The sequence below is a fragment of the Eulemur rufifrons genome, chromosome 17 (assembly GCF_041146395.1).
Source record: "Eulemur rufifrons isolate Redbay chromosome 17, OSU_ERuf_1, whole genome shotgun sequence".
NCBI lineage: Eukaryota > Metazoa > Chordata > Mammalia > Primates > Lemuridae > Eulemur > Eulemur rufifrons.
The window spans coordinates 47,265,352-47,287,808 of NC_090999.1; the positions used below are offsets into that span (position 1 = coordinate 47,265,352).

The window sequence follows — 22,457 nt, forward strand, 5'->3', positions numbered from 1 at the left end:
TGAGCCTTATGTAAAGGGGAATACCATAAACATGATTTAAAGATTAAATTTTATCTTTGCTTTTTTGTCTGTTACTGCAACATTTGTTTTCCCATACTTTTCATCCAAGGAAAGGCAAAGATGAGATTTCTTAGTGATAATGGTTAATTCCTCAATTCTAAAATTCCATACTTAATAGCTTTGGGGGAATAAATAAAACATTACCATAATAAATCTTTCCATTACTGTTGTAATATTCTAACTTCAGAAGTGTTGCACTATGGGAAAAAAAGCATGTCTTAGAATAACAAGTCTATCTATACATGATTATCATAATTGATATTAAATTTGTCCTTGATAATGGAGAATAAAAGTTCTTACCATTTCATATTGTTAACTAATTATATATTTTAAGTAGTGTATGTTTGTTTGGGAAAAAAGTGTTTTTCTCTCATGCACTCTAGAATTTAATTTTAGAATTATTATTTCCCACCTAAAAGATTTCAGAAGTGAGATTTTATTGTATCATTATTATTTAACATTAAGATTAATTTTGAATTATAAAGAGAATTGCTTAAAATATGGTGTATACATGAAGTAGGAGGTTGTGAACAATTAAAAATTTTTCTTGTGTAAGACCATCCTAATTTAAAAAATATATGTAAATAAATAAAAGCCTAGAGGAATATATACCAAATAGTAGACATCTGTTTCTGGGTAGTATGATCATGGTGGTTTAAAATTTTCCCTATTTGTTCCCTAAAATTTTCTTTTCTATTTGTTTTTAAAACAGTGAACATGTATTAATTTCATACTCAAAAAATAAATAAAAAGCAGAAAAATTTTAATAGTGCTGGATTTGAAAAGATGATATCTTTAAGTATATTTTTTTTACCCAGTATGCTTACTTTTTTCCCACCAACAATCTATGTGTTTTAAGGTATACATATTTTAAATATGATTCAGAAGGGAATAGACAAGTTATTAGAGCAGGAAAATACAATATTTTAAATTCTAAATTGATTTTCTTTTTTCTTCCATGTACTACTAGAGACACAGTCCAGTAAGTACAAGATTTTGCATTTTTGCCCATTGACTTTTTACTATTGTAATGTTTGAATATTGATTTTTAAAATATTTGTATTAAATTTTTAGATTAGCAAGTTAAAATATCTTGTTGTAGATGTTTTAATATTTTAACAACATTTTATTGGGTATTAAAAGTACGTGCTATTTTCTTTAATTGTAAAAAGCTACTGAAAGTTATTTCTATATATCTTTTATGTACATATACTTGAGCAGATACACTAAAAACAACTTAAAATTAGGTTCCCAGTATTAACATTTTACCAAATATTTCATTACCAAAGTAAATTATTTGTTTAATGTTACCTAGTTTTTGCATTTCTGTTTTAGGTACAGATGAATCGGAATTCGTCTAGTAAGTTTGACATTTAAATTGGTTATTTTACTCTATTAAAATTTATCAATTTGTTAATCTTGTAGCCTTATTTAGCTATAGAAATAAATGATGTTTTCTCATCATGAGCCTTAATGACTGACTAGAATGATTTAAACAGAAAAGAACTCATGTATATTATTTCTTATAGAGCTAAGAGACATGCTTTAAACTTTTAATACATGGCTACAACTATTTCAAAAATAACAAAGCCAAAAAGTAACTTCTGATTAAGAATGTTAAACTGTTTCATAGCTTACTCTGTCTCATGAGCCAGAAGGTATTTATATAATAAGATGAATAATGTTTACCTTTACCTATTTTTAAGTCATATCACAATTGAAATTTCTATTATATGGTTTTTGAATATAGTAAATTTTTCTAGGATGTTAACACCTTTTGCAGAATCATGCATTAAAAGTAACAAGGGTTGGCCAGGCACAGTGGCTCACGCTCGTAATCCTAGCACTCTGGGAGGCCAAGGCCAGCTTGAGCAAGAGCAAGAGTCCGTCTCTACTAAAAATAGAAAAATTAGCCGGGCACGCTGGTGCCCACTGGTAGTCCCAGCTGCTCAGGAGGCTATGGCAAGAGGATCACTTGAGCCCAGGAGTTTGAGATTGCGGTGAGCTATGATGATGCCACTGCACTCTGTCGAAGGTGACAGAGGCAGACTCTGTCTCAAAGAAAATAAATTAATTAAAATGAAAATAACAAGGTTGTGGGAAAAATAGTTGAGGCAGCCCACTTGAAAGCTATGTAATTTCGTTAACAGAATGCTTAACAAAAACTACAGCATCAATCCTAATAAAAATTCTAGCACAGTTAAAAATACCTATTTAGATTCAAAATAAATACCAAAATAAAAGTAAGGATTTTACCTTTAAAAAAGAAATGTTAATGGTAGCTTGATGATAGGGGATGTGAGGAAAATGAGGCCAAATGGAGGCTGCTGCGTTGTGGAGATGAGAGCAAAATGCAGAAAGATTAGAGAATAGCACAGTAAGCATATTGAGGGAGAAGAAACATCCACACTGAGCCAAATAAAGATAGTGTGAATGGGCATCATGTACAGTGTGGTACTCCTCCATAGTTTGTGGCAGTTACCCATATTGATGTCCTTTGCATTCGTCAGCTATTGCTTAGTGATGCCAAACATTAAGGTGCAGGGAAAATGGTTATGCACCAACATGACCTTTGCATTACTGTGTACCACTTCCCTGTGTACCACTTGCAGAAATGAGTCACATTATAAATGCAAAAGCTAGCAAAACAGACTGTCTTATAAAGGGGCTATTGCTACAGGTTGCTATGAAATTTTTAATTTTTCAAAATAGGATGTCCTTCAAGAGTCATAACTGCTTTGGGTCAATATAATAATCATTAATTAAATTCTTAGAACTTGAAAAATGCTTTCATGATTCATCAATTAAAATTCTTGAATAAAATTTATGTATTTAAGCATTTCTTCTAATTTTGGAAGTTGCAGTCCATATTTTCTCTCTTCTAAACAGCAGTTTTATTTTAAGAGATATCATAGTTTAGTTGACTTAAGTAATTTCTTACTAGAGATGTTAGAACTGATAAAAATTTTAACAGAAATTCAGCTATTATTTTTGTATGTATGATAGAAAAGTTGTTAAAAGCTTATTTACCTTTTCTTTATGATTGTTTATATTTGTGTTATTAGTTCCAAAATTTATTGCTGTAGTATTGGGATATATGTGTAGAATTTTTCTTTTCATTAAAATATTTTATTTCTCAAATTATGAATTTTTTCATATTTTAATTTTTTAATTAGATGAGGAGTTAAAATCAAAGCCATCTGCTGTACCTAATGAGTAAGTTCCATGTTTTAATTTTTTAAAAAAGTGAACATTATTTTTTAGAGCAGTTCTAGGCTCATGGCAAAATTGAGTGGAAAGTACAGAGATTTCCCATATAGTCCCTGCCCCTACATATGCCCAGTCTCCCTGTCAAGATTCCTCACCCAGAGTGGTATATTTGTTACAATTGATGAACCTACATTGACAAGTCATAATCACCTAAAGTCCATAGTTTACATTAGGGTTCACTGTCAGTGTTGTACATACATTCTGTGGGTTTTGTCAAAATGTATAATGACACGTATCCACCATTATGGCATCAAAAAGAGTATTTTCACTGCCCCGAAAATCCTCTGTGCTTCACCTATTCATCCCTTCTTCCTTACCACACTTAAGTATCCTTCTTTTGTCCTTTTTAAAGAGTCTTATTACCTTTACAGTTTCAGTTCAAGTAAAGTGTTAATCATCCTGTTTTCTAAACTGTGAAATGCCATGTAGGAGTTTTTAGATGCTTTAAATTATTTCTCACTTGATCATATTTCCCTTTACAGTGATTTTTTTTTTAAATCCATTCAACAGTAGTTGGCCTTGGTGGCCTCACTGCTTCTAAATAAATGATGGTATCCTAAATTCATAAATTTCTGTATTTGAACTCTTTATTGTTAAGGAAGTTTTCTCATTTCTTCCTTAAGTTTTGTCTGCGATCTTGTGAAATCGACTTTATAGTTCATAAGCTTAAAAATGAGGAAATGTCTCAATTAAGTTGAAAAGGGAGAGCTAGAGGGCACATTGTGAGATCTTCCTAAAAAGAATAAAATATAAGTAATATTTCCCTGTCAATAAGAATACTTTGAGTTAATGTTTTTTACTTGAATAAAATTATTTGACACTTTTGAGGCACTTATTGAGCACATGGTGGTATTTATTGGACTTATCATTGTTAAAGATAGGTTGTTTAGTGTTTTAAAACTTTGGTTTTAGGAATCATTTATGCAGTGTAATGCTAGGCTTTATCATACAAGGTGTAGCGTGCTTTCATATAGGTGTATGTTGAGATACTTTTAGATAATTCTAACATTTTCATTAGTGGGCCTGCTTTCTGTGTAAGATTTCTGAACGTATTTTTTTAAATAATGGCAATTTGATACATTAAAATATTTAAACCACCTTTTAGTATGTAAATAGGACTTAAAAAAAAAAAACATTACCCTTTTTCTTCATCTTTGAAAATAAATACGACCTTATAAAATTTCTAGCCAATTTCATATTACTTAAAATTTCTGTTCAAGACTGGGTGCTACATGTGAATCAGCAGACCTGAGACTATTTTAGAATCAAGTAGCTGTGTATCTTTGGGCAGCTCATTTAGACTGTGGTGCTTTTCTTTTGTAAAGCTGAAATTATGATTCCCATTCTGACAGCCCCCAAGGTTGTTAGTGTCTAACAAGGCATGATCAGTGGGGATTAATCATCCCCGCTCTCCCCTACCAGCTTCACATAATGTTTTTGTAGGTTCTGCTGATAGCAATTAGTGAATATCGGCTTATTAAATCTGTTAATTAAATTTCTTCACATGCATTAGCGGAGTATCCATTTTATTCAGGTATATTGAACTGTTAGAATTCTTTCTATGAAATAAAAATAAATGAGTAGATTTTATACTAGTAAAATATTCTTTTGTTAAGATTCTTATTTTTTAACTGTTATGGTAGGAAAGGGACCAGTGATTTACTTGCTTGGGACCCCCTGTTTGGACCATCTCTTGATTCATCTTCTTCATCTTCACTAACTTCATCATCGTCAGGTAAATATATATGTTTTTTTAACTGAAGAATACAATAGTTACTTTTTCTTCATTTATTTACTGCTTGTGCATTATACTTAATGATCAAAAATTTTAAAAATTTGTCCTTTGTTCATATTGCCAGATAAAAGTGATTTTATACTGGTTTTGTTATCTTAGCTTAAAGACCCTATGGCTTAAACAATAAAAATTTATCAAATACCAAGGATTCTAAAAGTTGATATATTTATTTCTAGGTATCATTTCATATCATTACTCAAATAATCTTACTGATTATAGATAGTTGAAATGCAAAATACACATTAACCAGTCCTTTCTTGATTCAAGTTGTATCTAATTTTCTAGTATTACGAATATCCATAGAAATAACAAATTTTATGCATGTGTTTCATAATATCCTTGTAATAGTTTATCGATATAAAATTTATGGGTCACACAATAGGCCCATTGATACTTATTGCCAAATTGCTTTCTAGAAAGCACTTCACAAACAACATACGAAAGAACATGGTAAGTGTTTTTTAGTTGTTTAGGCAAGAGTAGATTTTTTTCTTTTCTTCAAAATACAGATTTCTTATTAGTCAAAAATCAAAGCAGGCATCAAAAATGCATGTTTGGCCGGGCGCGGTGGCTCATACCTGTAATCCTAGCACGCTGGGAGGCCAAGGCAGGAGGATCGCTCGAGGTCAGGAGTTCGAGACCAGCCTGAGCAAGAGCGAGACCCCATCTCTACTAAAAATAGAAAGAAATGATCTGGACAGCTAAAAATATATATAGAAAAAAATGAGCTGGGCATGGTGGCACATGCCTGTAATCCCAGCTACTCGGGAGGCTGAGGCAGAAGGATTGCTTGAGCCCAGGAGTTTGAGGTTGCTGTGAGCTAGGCTGATGCCACGGCACTCTAGCCCTGGCAACAGAGCGAGACTCTGTCTCAAAAAAAAATAAAAAAATAAAATGCATGTTTATTTTTTTTAAGGAAAAGAAAGTTTATTTTAACGTCTCCATATAGATGGCCTTAGTTTAAAATGGCATCAGCCCTGAAATAGTGGGCGTCTATGACTTTTATAGTCGGGTTTGGGTGGACCCTCAAAGGGGTGGGGCCAGTTTAAAGGAAAAGTTCCCATGGAAACTCCCACAAGCTTCTGGGTGCTGCCTAACACCCGCCTCCACTCTACAACCAGAGTACCCTTTCCAGAATACAAACTTGGTCATTTCTTGCCAATGCCTCCTTCATATGTTGTTGGTATTCCTTACTGTCTGTGCCATCATCTCCTAAACTGTGCCTCCAATGCACCTTAAAAATGCATGTTTATTAAAACCACTGCTTGTTCAGAACAAGAAAAGAAAATCATTTTAAGTTGATCTTGTACTCTCGTCTCTGGGATTTCAGAATTGCCATACGGTATCTGGAGTTAAGGAAGTGCTGGAATCATGGAGAGAGAACTTAAATCTGTCGAGTTCATGCTGTGTAACTTTGCTAGGACCTATGCACATTTTGTTTAATTTTACCCCATTAACAGCCGCATGAGGTTTTTTTTTTTTTTTTATTTTCCCTATTTTATAGATGAAAAAAGTAAAGCTCAGAGATGATAAGTAACTTCTTTAAGATCATACAGCTAATAAATGATGGAAACAAGATTCAAACTTGGCTCTTACTAATTCTAAAATCATTGTCCTATGTATCACACTCTGGCAGATTAACAAAAAAAAAAAACCATGTTGAAACCTCTTACTATTAATAATAAAATAAATATTAGTATTTAAAATTAGACTGTTTAGAGACTAAATACTTTAACTACTAATGAATTATAGGAAACTTTAACTCTGAACACTATTTGGAATTTTGAAGGGAGGGTAATCTATACCTAATACTTGTAAAACAGCAAGCAACAGTCAATATATAGTTGATAATATTCTGAAGTGGCATTATAGTCTTTCTCAATGGGTATTTATTACTATTTAGTTTTATAAAACTAACCTTACAAATATATTATATGAGGAAAGTAATTATACAGGAAAAACTGAAGTTGTTGCTAAGTCTCTTTTATATAGTAAAAATGTCAAAATGAAGTTTTATATTTAGAATGAAGAGTTCTAAACAGTATTTTAAAATCTTGTTAATATCCCTTTATGAATTATTTATCAAAATGTTTAATAGCAATTTTCAAATTGGTATCATAAAGGCTTTCGTTATGTAGAAATTTCTTCATAATTCTGTTCATTATTTCTTGCTATTTTCTTTAGTACAATCTCTTTCTTTTCAAGAAAGTACTCTCTCTTCCTTCTGCTACCTGTCTAAAGAATGTTTCCCAGCCTGGGCAACCAACATGGTGAGACCCTGTCTCTACAAAAAATTTAAAAATTAGCCAGGCGTGGTGGCATGTGCCTGTAATCCCAGCTACTCAGGAGGTTGAGGTGGGAGGATTGCTTTAATCCAGGAGTTCAGGATCGCAATGAGTGGTCTGATTGTGCCACTACACTCCAGCCATAGGCAACACAGCAAATCCCTGTCTCTTAAGAATGTTTTGGCCACATCACCATCACTTCAGGTAAAAAAAAAAAAGGGGGGGGTTCATTTTCATTTAGTGGTCATTGAATGTTTAGCATCTAGGAAATGATAAAACATTTATTAACCTTTTGCTGATTTTTTAATTCACTCCAGAATGCATTTTTAAACCTTCCTGCAAAGTATGAAAAATAATGTCATAAATTATTCTGTCCTTTAAAAAATGTTAGTGATGCTCAAAAGAGGTAATTATCCTGGTATATAGTAATTATTACTAAGTCTTCACTTGAATAGAATATAATTATTGATCAACTGATCAGTTCATTGTTGTTATTCTCCTGTTTTACAAAATGGCCCTAAGTGAAATTATGAAATAGGCATCTTATCTTAAATTTTGTTCCACCACTTTTTGCAACACACTCCTCCCCCATCTTTACTCAGGTACTCATTTTCACATTTTAGCACGGTCCAGGTTGTGAGATTATTCCTTACATGGCTCTCTGTCTCTTTCAGAATCTTAATTTATCAGTGACCTCATCTTAGCTAAAGCACTCTAAGAAAATAATTCCAACCAGTTAATAACTGATAGGTTAAGCATTCCAGTGTTGTTACATGTTTAAAAAGATTGCTTAGAGCTTGGTTAGAAAGTAGTTTCAGTTACCTCTTGTACCGTGTAGACTATAAATAAGCATTCATATATGTTTTTTTAAAAATTTGACATCAGTATCTTATACCTCCCTGCCCTTTGGTAAGTGCCATTGTAGACCATTTTCTTCTTTATCCATGGATTAATTGAGCTCTTGTGGTCTGCAAAAACCCCTTAAAATTCTCTTGAAAAATATTAGGCTGGTTTTTAAATATTAACTCCAACACTGATTTAGTACAACTTACTTCTTACAACAGTTTTATCACTAGGCGGTCCACATTGTTGCATATGACACATACATAGCTCTATCACTTTGCCACCTTGTCAAATCTTTTTAGACCTTGTACTGACTGTTACAGTTACCTTTGCTCCTCTGAGAAAACAGGAATAATTCTGACTTTATATCATTTTGGACCTTCAATTCTTTGTATTTCTTTCACATTTGCATTTTAAGTTTCTTATGCTTATTTTCCTCAGTTAATATAAAGTTTAAATTCATGTTCTTCTTCCATGTATTATTAAATTTTTCTAGTTTCAAGTAATAATAGATTTATATTTTAGTTGTACAGTTTTCCTGTTGCTTCTGGTTTTTAGTTGTTTTCTTATTCAGCTGACCTTAAAGAGCAGAATAGGGAATTTCATTTCTTCTCCCACTCATTTGCCTAGGTGTATGATAATTGAAATTGTACTTGAAACCAGGTCAGATTTTGGTCGAGAAAGCCCAGCATCAAACTTTTCCCCTAACTCTATTTTATCCTGTAGCAGCACCACCAGAGAGCACAGATTAAGTTTCCTTTTGCTTCATGGTCACAAAATCAGTGGATTTTCTTTACTGATGAACTTGTTACAATTAATAACTCCAGTGCAGCTCAGAAGGCATTCCAGAGATTGCATTATAAAGCAGAAAATATTTTTGGGTTCTCTGATGCTTTGGATGGGATGTCTTTAACAGTTGGATCTGTGAGGATCAGAGTGACCTTTGCCATAATATTACATGTCTTAAAAAATTACTGATAGAAGAAGCTAACAATGCTGCTGATCTTTTTTCTACATTGTCATCACTTCTGGGTTCTGGATTGGTCTCTGCTTTTGTTCAGATAAAGAATGGTATGGCAAATATGCATTGTCTGTTCCCTTTAGGTAATGTATGAGGGCAGATATAGATTAGTTCTTATCTCCTGTGTTTTTATACTTCACAGGTCATGGTCACTTTATATTTATTGAAACACTGCATCTAATAGAAATTTGTAGCAGTGAGCTCCACCAGCAGCAAAACCCAAAACACAATTAGGACACTTAAGAATGTAAGCAATTGTATAATAGTAATCTCCACTAGAGGCTTTAGAAGCAGTGCCTAATTGACATATGCAGATACAATATAGATTTATTTATAAACAGTGGTGTTAATAAATATTGTTGATAGCTTTCCTCAAAAAGCAAATTCTTACTGTTTGAAGGAGCTAACCTTGGTATTTCTACCAGGCTTGGTTTGAGTGAATCTAAATGCCATTTGGACAGGCCACTTGATCAATAGTGAAACTTCAGTTATAAATGCCTCTGCTGTATTAAGCTTTCTCACAGACTTGAAATAACTTAAGAGTATAAGTTAGTGCTGATAATGAATATATCTTTAAGGTAGATATGTCATAGCATAAGGAAGTGTTACAGTCCTCAGATTTTAGTGCACATTCCTGCCAGTGTACAGGTTAAAGTGTGAGTACAGCATGAAAGAATTGATGCTGACCTGGAAGAAAGCAACCTCAGAAACTAAACTTGATTTTTTTTTTTTTTTAAATCAGCTTTCTTGTTTCCCTGGAGCAACTTGAACTAAGCGTGCATCTTTTATCCCTTTATGTGATAGGCTTTTTAAATGATTCCCTACCTCCTATGCATTTACTTTCAATCCTCTGTGACTACCCTTTTCTTTAGGTCTCTTCCTACCACCTCCGTGCCCCTTCCTTTCATGCCTCCATTGCTTCATTGATGATCAAGGGCTGGCCTTCAGCTTTACAGTTTGTTTCCCCATGTGTATACTTAGGCCCATTTATGTATATTTAATTTTGCATATCTGTAAACTTACAGAACATGCTGAATATGTTTCTTCCCATCCATTATATTTTTCAGTCTCTGAATTGTAGCCCATATTTTAGAGTGGACCAAAGAGTTTTGAAGATCATTTAATTTAATTATTATTGATTAAACATGACTTTAAAGATAATTTAAACGTATTTGCTTCTATTTTTCTATTCCTGCTTTGATTATGCTAACACATTTGTGACTTTTGAAGATACACACTTGAATTTTATTCAGTAATTTCTATCATAAGTTATTTTTAATTAGGAATACTGATATTTCTGATTTGTAAAATTGTAAAATTTGCAAATGGCATTGAAAAACAACAAACATTAAATTTATATATGACTTAGGAAAAGTTAAGGTATTATTTTGAACATTTACCAAAATTAATTGTGATTTGGGGAAATTTTTTTAGTAAGTGAATAGAATATTTTTAATGCTTTTAATTATCCCCCCAAAATGTTACAATATGGTTCAACTTAAAAGTCAAATTAACAGGTTTAATTAAGGTTTTATTTAGTGTTAATTAAGTGTTTTATTCAGAGTTGACATTACTATTCTGAAGGCACACCTTCAATTTTTTTTTGAGACAGAGTCTCACTCTGTTGCCTGGGCTAGAGTGCCGTGGCATCAGCCTAGCTCACAGCAACCTCAAACTCCTGGGCTCAAGCAATCCTCCTGCCTCAGCCTCCCAAGTAGCTGGGACTACAGGCATGCGCCACCATGCCCGGCTCATTTTTTCTATATATTTTTAGCTGTCCAGATCATTTCTTTCTATTTTTAGTAGAGACAGGGGTCTCGCTCTTGCTCAGGCTGGTCTTGAACTCCTGACCTTGAGCAATCCTCCCGCCTTGGCCTCCCAGCGTGCTAGGATTACAGGCGTGAGCCACCGCCCCCAGCCCAAAGTCTTGCTGTTGCTTTACTATCTATAAAGTAGATGTTGGCAATAAACTAATGACCTTTGGCCTTAAATTGATTTCTTTTCACCAGCTAATTTATCAGATTTAATTTTTTATATGTATAAATAATTGAAACAGGAATAAAATTTATGTCAGTTTTATTGAAATGTTAATTTTTTTGAGAATGTTATGGGTAGCTTTGAAAAAAGCATATTTGATATTCCCAAAATTTCAACAAACATCTCTAACTTTTTTAAAAACTACTGAAAAATGATCTTTGAATCCTAACAGTTCCTTTATAATAGAATGTCTTTATGTAAATATTGCTACATAGTAATGATTTTCTTTAAATTCTTTTCTCCCCCCACCAGCCAGGCCTACAACTCCTCTTTCTGTAAGCACCATCGTCCCACCTCCAAGACCTGCTTCCAGACCAAAGCTTACTTCAGGCAAACTCAGTGGGATTAATGAAATAGTATGTACTTAGATTTTTTTTTAATTATATAATTGTTTTAAGATGCAAATGATATTTTTCTGTATGTCTCTTCACAGTTAAGTGCTTGAAGTTTTCTACTTGAGTCCTCAAAGTATAGAAAAATTTTCCCAGTGAACACTTCCTTCACTCTCACTTACTACCTCAGTGGTTATACTTGTGGAACAAGACATTGGCCAAGAGCAAAGAGATTTCCTGAGGAACTTCGCACATTTTAAAAATACCATTTTGTACTGATTGTCTAATAATAATGAAGCAATTTTCATACAATTCTGCTTAAAGTTAAATATTAAGGAAGAAAGTGTGAGTGTTGTCAGGCCTTAGAAGTATGCTGCCAAGAGGGTCATAGAGGGCATCTAGTTTAGCTTTTTAAATTTTATAAATAAGGAAACTAGAGTCTACACCAGTTAATTGACTTATAAAAATACGTACTGGGAGAAAAAAGCATTGATCTACAAAAGTTGTCAGATAATGAGAGAAAATCTGTGGGCGCTATTCAGAGTGAAGCTGTCTCAGTCCGCTTCATCTTCTGTAGTAATTGCTAATTTAATTGTCAGAATTAAATTTATGAAAGTCAAACTTAATTTTTTTCACTTCAATATACATCTCCACTGGGTCACCATACTCCATGTGGTTGAATGTTTTAGCTGAATGTACAAGAATATCCATAAAGTGCCTCAACAACCTGCATTACCAGACCGACTGCCCATCTTTCTCTTTTCAACCTAGGTTTGAGCCACTCAGAATTTCTCAGAGTTCCCCAAACACTTCATACTTTTTATACATCTATGTCTTTTTACTGTTCTCCCAGTATCTGAAATGGCCCTCAGTTTTCTATGTAGCAAATTGACCTCTTTCTTTAAAACCCAGTTAAATAACACCACCTAGGTAAAGCCCTGTTTGATCGTTCTATCATTCCTCCTCTTCTTTATACCTATATACTTGGTTCATTTTCTGTTAGTGCACATATTCCCCTAACTGGACTGTGCCTTAGTCAGTTTCATATCCTCAATACTTTGCATAATGCCTGTTACATGGTACATAGTTAGAAAATGTTCAGTGAATAAATAAGAAGGCTTGAGCATCGAGTGTTGAAATGGTGCCATCTTTCTTAACCCCCTCTCCCAATGAACAGATTCAGTGGAAGTGAATTGAAAGACTAGGTACAAGCTGCCAAGGAGATGGTTATTATTTAAGTAGTATAAAAATTACTGCATCTTAATAACTTGTTTTTTTTCCTGATTACAAAAGGGATGCATGTTGTTGTAAAATTTGGAAAATAAACACAGAAAATTAAAAATTCCCTCATATTTCACCACCCAAAGATAACCACTTTATTTTTTGAATGTGTGTTAATTTATCCAGAGGCAGTAAAATACAGTTGTTAAAAGTGCAAGCTTATTACTCATATATTAGCTGAGGAACCTTAGGCAAATTATTTAAAATGAGTCTGTTTCCTCATGGATAAAATGGGTATAATGACACTAGGTTGTTGTGAGACTTAAGTGAATTAATATGTGTAAAACACTTAAAACATTGTTGAGTGCAAATAATCGCTCAGAAAAAATTATGATGAATGAATTCATTTATTATGAATAAATAAAAGTCATACTTCTAATTTGTTTTTCACTTGAAAATATCTTAGGAATGTCTTTCTGTATCATGAATTATTCTTATTTCATAGTTTTCAATCTTCTTATAAATTACTATTTCATAGTTTCCAAGCTTTTTTAAAGTGGTAGAATCTTTTGCCAAATAATTTTAAATTGTTTAAGTGTATTAATATTAATAAAAGTGGGACTTTTATAGTTGAATCCTTCACATCACTCTCTGACCACCACCACCACCACCCCTCCCCCAGCCTTGAGAGCCTTCTGGAAACCCCACTCTGAGGGCTGAAGCATCAAGCTCCATGGAGGGAGTACCATTTGAAGTTGCTGCAGAGTATTTCAGTGTATTAGTAGTCGATCTTCTACATTGTTGTCAGAATTAAATTTCCAGAATTTATAGAAATTTACATTTAGTTCCATGTTTTCATTATTATAAATGATATCTTCATGAATATCCTATGTTTATGCCCTTTGCAGACATTATTTTTTTAGTAAAAAAATTTAAAAGTGAAATACTCTCCACCTGTACATTGGAGTGCTTTTGGAAAAAGAGATTGCATACTTGTATGTGCATTTTTCTGAAGAGAGGCTCATAGCTTTCACTAGATCCTCTAAGGAGTCTATAATTATACCTTCTCCACTCCCTGAGAGAGCCCCTTTTTGTTCTGGAGGAGTGGTGCTCAAAGTACGGTCCCAAACCAGCAGCATTAACATTACCTGGGAACTTGATACAAACTTGATAGTTTCTCTGGCTCCACCCCAGACAAATCAGAAATTCAGGGAGGGGCCCAGCAATTGTGTATTTTTTTTTTAAGCAATTGTGTGTTAACTAACCCTCCAAATGATTCTGATGCATGCTGATGTTTGAGAAACCACTGTTTTAAAGCAGTGCTGTCCACAATAGAAATATAACAACACATAATTTTAAATTTTCTAGTAGCCACATTAAAATAGTAAACACAATGAAATTCATTTTAATATATTTTACTCAGTATATCAGAAATATTTTAACATGTATTCAATATAAAAGTTATTAATGAGATTTTACATTCTTTTTGTGCGTATGCTAAATCTTCAGGAATATGCTCTGTGTTTTACACTTACAGCACATCTGGATTTGGATTAGCCACATTTCATGTGCCAGTGGCCACAGTACTAGATAGCACAGTTCTAAAATAAGAGAAAGCCACTTGTGAAGAAAGCTGTTTTTGCTTTTTTCTAAAAAATTGCAAATATACTATAAAAATGAAGTCACACTATATTGGCCATGGAGCCATGTTGCCATAAGAGAAATGTCTCCCACAGTAGTTGATCTCAAGACTTTTTTCAGGCTTGTAAATTTCAGACCAACTGTTGAATTCAGTATCCATTCAGCTCAATGTCCTGCACCACCATCATCTGTATATATACACAACTGCATTTTTATTACCTTACTGTATGTTTTCAACCTGTTGTCATAATAATGAGTTATCAAAATGCTGTACTCTGGAAAAAGTAGTTAAATGAGTAGGTGGTTATAAATTGTAAAACATTTTGTGCAGTAATCTAGTTTTTATAAAAGTGTGTATCTGTACATTTATATTCGTGCAGTGAAGAATTGACTAATTTGGTGCATGAATGCTTATAGGGTTTTGTTTTTGCCTTTTGCTTTTCTTTCCTCAGATAACTGAGGACAGTTATCTTTCTTGTTCACTGCTTTGTATCTAGTACTTAATTCAGGGCCAGACATATAGTAGGCACTAAATAAATATTTTTGAACTTGCCTTTTATAGGCAGGAAAAGGTTATTTTTAATTAAACTATAAATGTGCCTTATTTTTTTAAAGAGTGAAACACCTCAGGAAGCGTTGCTAATGTATTATTGGAACAATTAGGAACTTGGAAGGGGAAAAGAATCCATTCATCAAAGTAAAAGATAAATGAATTGGAGTTACGTTTTTCGTATTTGTTTTTATGTTTAGTTAGAAAATTGGGAAGACAACAGAATTAAGAGTCTCTCAAACCTCTGTATGGAGTGAGCTTTCTCAATGAAGAAGCATTATAAGGAATGATAAAGGAAAGAGGACAAATTGTAACCACCAAAAATAAGGGGCAAGCAATATTTAGGGAAGAAAATAAGATTTGCAGCAAATAAGGCAAAATGTTAGTGAAAGTTCATAAAACCTTCCAAGACTATATCAAATCATTTATAAAAGTGACAATGCAAATTTCACTTTTAATCTATCAAATTTACTAGAAAATTTTTAAAATTATTTTTTCTATTACGTATTCATTACTAGCAAAGATGCAGAGAAATATTCTCATATAGTTATAGACAGTAAAGTGGATAACCCTTTGGGGAAGCAGTTTGGGAGAAGGGCCTTGATATACTGTTTAATAATTTAATGTCTGAGAATGTATCTTAAGCATACTTTTGAAATACAGAAAACGTTTTATGCACGAAGACCCTCTTGACAGCATTATTTAAAAAAAAAAATTCAGCTTTCAGTATATTCTTGAAAATGATTTGACCTATGGCATCTCTGATTTTGAGTTACAAGAAACTCACACAGTAAATTTCATTTGGTATATTAGATTTACTTGATACTTAAAAATCTTCTCTGTCCAGGGAGTAATTGTTTTAGCGTTTTGATAAATAACTTTTTGTTTTAAGCCCAGGCCATTCAGCCCACCTGTAACTTCCAACACCAGCCCACCTCCTGCCGCCCCTTTAGCCCGAGCAGAAAGTTCTTCCTCTATCTCATCATCTGCTTCATTGAGTGCTGCCAATACTCCAACAGTAGGTAAGTGGTTATCAATGTACACGTGAAATTTAGCATACAAAGTATTATCACCCTTTTTTTTTTTAATGGGCTAGTGAAGAATTTAACAGAAATTTTGTTTTTCCAGAAACACACCTGGCGTTATCAAACTGGCCACATTTTCCTTTTCTGTTTTGCCATCTGTATTATCTGGATAAAGGAATTTTAACTGTGGTTAGCACTGTTAAGAATGAGTCAAATTTATGAACTGCTGATTAACATAAATAGTTGAAGGCAAATGTAATGCAGTCCTTTCTACTGTGAACTGATAGTTGCATTTCTGAGAAAGTTTGTGTTTTAAAAAATTATGTTTTGAAAACAGTTGATTCAATGAAAGAAAGGGATTTTGTGCTTGCAATGGATTATATTTTTCCACAAAAAAATTAATTATAAAGATTTAAATAGCTCTTAGGGCGTAGCTGTATAAACCTAAACCTCACCAAAGAAATCCAGTATTTTACTACATCTAGATTTTGCCCCAGGGTTTTTTCTGTCATCACCTTTACTCAGTTTTTGCTGCAAATTCTTATTACCTTTCTCAGTCATTGTGAGTATAATAAAGCACAAAACCACTTAAAGGAGCTGTGTTCCAGGAGCAACAGCTTCTTATCAAAATTTTAACTGTCCCTATTGCTGTTGGCTTTAGGTAGTGATGGGTTCATCCTTGAAAATGCACGTCACTGATGTGCACTAACTGAGCACTAATTCAGTAATGCTCAAAATGTGGTTCTTGGACCTGCAGCATCTGTATCACCTGGATACTTGTTAGAAATGTAGACCCTTTAAATCAGAAACTCTGTGCAGCCAGCGATCTTTTAACAGGCCTTCCAGGTGATTCTGCTACATGCTAAGTTTGAGAACCACAGCCCTAATTAATCTAATTTAATTATATCCAGTTTAATTTGTCACAACTCACATAGAAGTATATCTTCTCCTATGTGTGGCCATTGTAAAAATAACATAAGTAATGTAGGCTAGAATGAAATATGAAATGGTTTGATTTCTAAGTGTCCAGACATGATGTCACCATCTTATTTTTTATATCTTCGTGAACATAGCATTTTTCCCATCTTTTAATTTTGTGTAAACCTAATATATCTAATGAGTTTGTCCTTTTATTTGGTTTAATGAACACTTTATTCTTATTTTTTGTTTGTATATATGATTTTGTTTTGTTTTCACAGAATCTATATTTTAGTTGTAAAAAGCATAGATGGGCCCTACTAGAAATCAGGTAGTCTAGATAACTAACATAAGCTTTTGTTTTTTTCCATTATCTTTGGATTATTCAGAAGGTTTTGTCTGTGATGGAAATTTTAATTTTCATTGAGTTGGTATGTATTTGTTTGTGATTTAAGCCACTGCTGCCAATAGGAGAACCAAAAGTAGGTAAAAGCGACGATACAAGCAAGGCAGGTTATATGTGGATTTTATGCAACAAAAGTTGTTTAACTGTACCTAAAAAGTATCTTTCTTCATCATGATGATTATTCAGCTCTCTGTTTAGATTTAAAATTTTGATTCTTCTTGTTTCTTGAAAATGTTTTCTTTTCCTGCAATATTTTGTTTTATTTAAATATGATAGAAGATGATAATTTGATTGGGACACTCTCTGAAATTGAAAAGCACTGTGAAACATCACCAGGTATTGTATCTGAGCAAATGTATGTGTTGACTAATGATCCTTTAGTGTATCTAAAATACTTTGTTACCTAACTTTTCCTTTTCCAGCAACATATGGTGTCTCAGAAATCAAGAATAACGCTAAGATTAACTGTCTTAATTTTGTGCTAATTGTGTCCAGTTGCTGTACAGGATTCATTGATATTAAATGCCCAACAATAAAAACATGTAATATTTTTGCATTTTCTTCCATCTCCCTGTTCTCCTCACCTCAACATTAAGAAATATCAATAAATCTTAAAGCTATCAAAATCAGAGAAAAGGTAATTAAAAAAGTAGAAAGAATATGTCAGTTTAAAAAAATTACCTAAACTATTAGAGCAAAGGCTATTGTACTAAAACCATACAGATTGTGAGCTGAAGTCAGAAACAACAGAGGTAGGAGATCATTGGGAGTGAGCTTCTGTTTTTTACTCTTGAGCTGAAAGGAATTCGACATAAATATCCATTGATCCTTATAGGAGGGTACCTGGTACCCCTTACTTACCTCAAGTTTATAGCTCTCTGTATTTTCAGAACGCACAGTTGTCTAAATGTGTGATATGAAACCAAAATTGGAAAACACAGTCTATCCATATTAAGAATATAAAGAAACATTTATTTCTAAAAAAATTATTTGGAATAATATACTGTGAATTTAAGCTTTTTAAGGGACTTAATTACGTATTTCCTATGTAAATTCATTTTTTTGAAGTATGTATGTATGATACGATCTTGAAAACAAAAATAGAAAATACTATAGGGAATATGCCAATGTTAAGTGGCTTTTGAGTTTTTATCTTACTTCCCAACACTTTTCTCTTCTTGCTAGTATTTCAGTAATGGGCATAACAGTTTACAGGGAAAAAAACTATTTCAAGAATTCTCATGTTATGTGCCCAGATTAGATAGTTGAAAAGAATAATTTTGTAGATTTCTTTTGATTTTTAGTGTCAAAGCAGTAATAGACATGATACCCTTGACTGTGTATAAGTACCCATTTGTGTGATTTACTCAGGGAAAATATTAATTCCATATTTAAGAGAATATAATTTACTTTAATAACAAATTATTATAGTAAGTATTGGTGAGGATATGGAGAAATTGGAACAATTGGAACCCTTGCATAGTGTTAGTAGGAATGTAAAATGGTACAGCTGCTATGGAAAATGGTATGTCTTTTCCTCAAAAAATTAAAAATAGAATTACCGTATGATCTAGCAATTGCACTTCTGGTTATATACCCAAAAGAATTGAAAGTAGGGTCTCAAAGAGATATTTGTACCCCCATGTTTCAAATTTCTGTATTCTAGGTGTGTCAAGGGGTCCCAGCCCTGTCAGCCTTGGAAATCAGGACACCTTACCTGTGGCAGTTGCCCTTACAGAATCTGTTAATGCCTACTTTAAAGGAGCAGATCCCACCAAGTTAGTTTTTAAAATATACATGCATGTGTGTTGGGGGTGGGGGCGGCGAGGAAGGGGAGGATTGGTGGTGAATTTTAAGAGTTATATTTTGATTCACTGTAGGTTAGGGTTTTGTATTTATTTACCTGATTTTTGCTATCTAATACAGTCATTTGAAGATTGTCTTTCAAATTAAAAAATTGCTATAATCAGCAATAATGATGGCTTTTCTCCCAGTTTATTTACATTCTTGCAAAGGCTTTGTGATCAGTATCACTTATCTGTAATTTGACATATCTGCGAAGCAGACGGCAGCGACCTGGATAGGGATGGAACTCTGAATGTTAGCCTAATGTATCTCTTGGTGAAAGTGTGATAATTTCTAAGAGAGATCTAGAATGCATGTTTAATATGAGACTGTTGCAGAATCGAGTTAGCCTCTTTCTTTTAAAAGAATTATATTTGAGCGAATGACCACCTCTACTTTTCCTGCATATTATTATTCATTCAGCATGCATGCATTCATTCATCAAATATTTGAGCTCTTACTGTTTGTAAGACTCTATTATAAATGTGCTGAGAATACCTTAGGAAATAAAGTTTTCTCCTAAGCTTGTATTTTAGTGAGGGAAAACTGATAATCAGAGAAACAGATGGCTATATGTATTGAGTATTGACATATGTTACGAAGAAAAATAAACCAGGGTAAGAGGATAGAGAATAGCAACAAAGGGCTACTATTTTAGATAGAATGATCAGGGAAAACCTTTTTGAGGTTAATTTAAGCAGATACTTGAAAGACGTGGATGCGCAAGCCACGCAGATATCTAAGAGAAGACCATTCCAGAAAGAGGGAACTAGTGAATGTGAGGGAGGGACTGAGGTAAAAGCACACTTGTAGTCAAGAAACAGCGAGGAGAACCACGTCACTGAGCAGGAGTAAACAAGGGGGAGAATAGTCTAAGGTGAATCCAGAGGGGTACAAGATCAGGTTGTGCATTGTAAGCCATGATAAGGAGCTTGCAATTTATTTGGGGTGAGGTGGGAAGCCAGTGGAGGCTTTGAGCAGAGGAGCAATGAGATTACTTAGGTTTTTGAAGGAGCACTCTGGCTGTTCTGTGGAGAGTAAACTAGGGGGAGCCAGAGTAGCCGAAGAAGGAGAATGTTAACTACAGAAGTCCAGATGAGAGATGATGGTGGCTTGTATAGGGTATTAGCATAGCAGGTGGTGAGTAGTAATAAGATTCTGAATATATTTTGAAAACAGTTGTCACTATTTGATGAGGGAGTAGAATGCGAAATTTGAAGTACTTGGTAAGACATCTAAAAGGCAAAAAAAAAAAAGACATCTTAGTGGAGATATTGACTTAATAGTTGGACACATGATTCTGAAGTTCAAGGACTAAGTCTAGGCTAGAGATATATTTGGTAGTCTAATTAGTTTGTATATATAATAATACTTAAAATTCAGGAGCCTTAAGGAGTGGATAGAAAAGAGATCTGAAAACTAAAGTTTTGGTCCCCTCTAGAGTTTAGAAAACAGGAAGACAAGAATGATCCAGCAAAGGAGTTTGAAACAGCAAGCAATGATAGAGGTGAGGAGAGAACCAATACAGCAGTCTCCAGAAACTAAGTGAATAAATCATTTTGTGAAGGAAGATGAACATATCTATGTCTGATGCTGCTGACAGGTCAAGAAAAATTAATCACTGCCAATATGGAAGTCATTGACAACCTTCACAAGAGCAATTTTAGTGGCGTAGTGGAGATAAAACCTGCTTTTAAAGAGAGTTGAAGAGCAGGAGGTGTTGCAAATCTAGACAACTATATTTGGAAAGAACAAATGTAGACAGTTCTTTCAGTATGTTTTACACTAAGTGAGAGCAAAGAAATGGTATGTTAGCAGGAGTGAGAGGGTACAATCAGAAGAAGGTTTTATTTATTTTAGTTTTTGGGTTTTTTTTAAAGATGACATATATTTCAGCATGTCTGTATGCTAATGGGAAAGACCGAGTATTTATGGAAAAAACTGGACCTGTAGAAAAGAGAAAGGACAATTGTATGAGTGAAGTCCTTCAGTATATAAGAGGAGATGAGCTCCAGTGTGGAATTGGTGGGATTGGCCTTAGGTGCAGAAACTGGTCATCTATTGAAATAGGATAGAAGGCAGAAGATACAAATAAAGAGTTAGGTAGATTAGGAGTTAGTAGTGAGAGTACGAGGACATTCTTTTCTGATTTTGTTTCCTCAGTAAAATTAAAAGCAAAGTCATCAGCTGAGAGGGCAGGAAAAGAATATTGCAGATTAGAGTAGAAAGGAGAAATTATGAAAAGAGAAGAGTAAGTAGACTAGGGAATGTGATAGAATTTCCAGGTAACACTAATGGACCCCGTTTCAAAGGAAGAAGGACTAGAGGGTTGGAAGAAGTAATGAGTAGCAAGCGGACATCTGCCACAACCATGATCAGGCCCACTGCTTTGTGGGGCTTGGGAGGGAAGAATAGTTACAACTAAGGATAGTGTTACCAGGGAAGCAATGTCCCTACAGCTCAACCAGGGTTATCGTAAAAAAAAAAAAAAAAAAAAAAATGAAGGAACATTATCGGTGTGCTTGTGCTTGTGTTTGTGTTTGGAATTTAATTCCAGGAAAAGATGACACTAGATGAGTATGCCATTTCATGTAGAATATGTTTTATAATAATTAAATTGAAAAATAATCTATTCATAATTATGATACAGGATATATATGCACGTGTATAGTGTTTGTATGTCTTTTTAAACCAAATATGCTTTACATGGAATTAAAGCATTTTATTTAAACACTTTAAAATCCCCAATTCTAGGTGTATTGTGAAGATCACTGGTGACATGACAATATCATTTCCAAGTGGAGTTATTAAAGTTTTCACTAGCAATCCATCTCCAGCTGTGCTGTGTTTCAGGGTGAAAAATATCAGCAGACTGGAGCAGATTCTTCCAAATGCACAACTTGTGTTCAGGTTTGGCTGCTTTTGTTTTGAAGGTTGAAATTTCTTTTTAAGAAATCTTTTATTTCTTTGGAACAATAATATTTAATTTGAAGACAATGCCAAAATTATTTGTTATTATTAAACAAACTTCTATCTTTTTATTTTTTGGTAGTGGTGACAGTTGTTTTAAAATCCTTTTCTCTCATCTTCTTATCTTTCAGGCAAGCTTCTGCTGTGTCCCATTCTTTACTCCAAAATCTTAGTTTTCCCTCATAATCCCACCTTTTAGTTCATTTCTCCTAGTCTTTCCTGTGTCACCAAATTACTA

General features: G+C 33.5%; 1 protein-coding gene across 2 annotated transcripts in view; it reads left to right on the plus strand.

Annotated features, from left to right (window-relative positions):
• The window catches only part of FCHO2 (FCH and mu domain containing endocytic adaptor 2), a 109,473-nt gene that overhangs the window by 77,778 nt on the left and 9,238 nt on the right, over positions 1-22,457 (plus strand). For both annotated transcript variants that reach the window (XM_069492779.1, XM_069492778.1), the window contains 8 exons: positions 1,031-1,042; positions 1,396-1,420; positions 3,237-3,276; positions 4,974-5,065; positions 11,564-11,667; positions 15,948-16,077; positions 19,071-19,182; positions 22,004-22,159. In XM_069492779.1, coding sequence (XP_069348880.1) covers positions 1,031-1,042; positions 1,396-1,420; positions 3,237-3,276; positions 4,974-5,065; positions 11,564-11,667; positions 15,948-16,077; positions 19,071-19,182; positions 22,004-22,159 — 671 coding nt within the window. The remainder of the gene's footprint in view (positions 1-1,030; positions 1,043-1,395; positions 1,421-3,236; positions 3,277-4,973; positions 5,066-11,563; positions 11,668-15,947; positions 16,078-19,070; positions 19,183-22,003; positions 22,160-22,457) is intronic.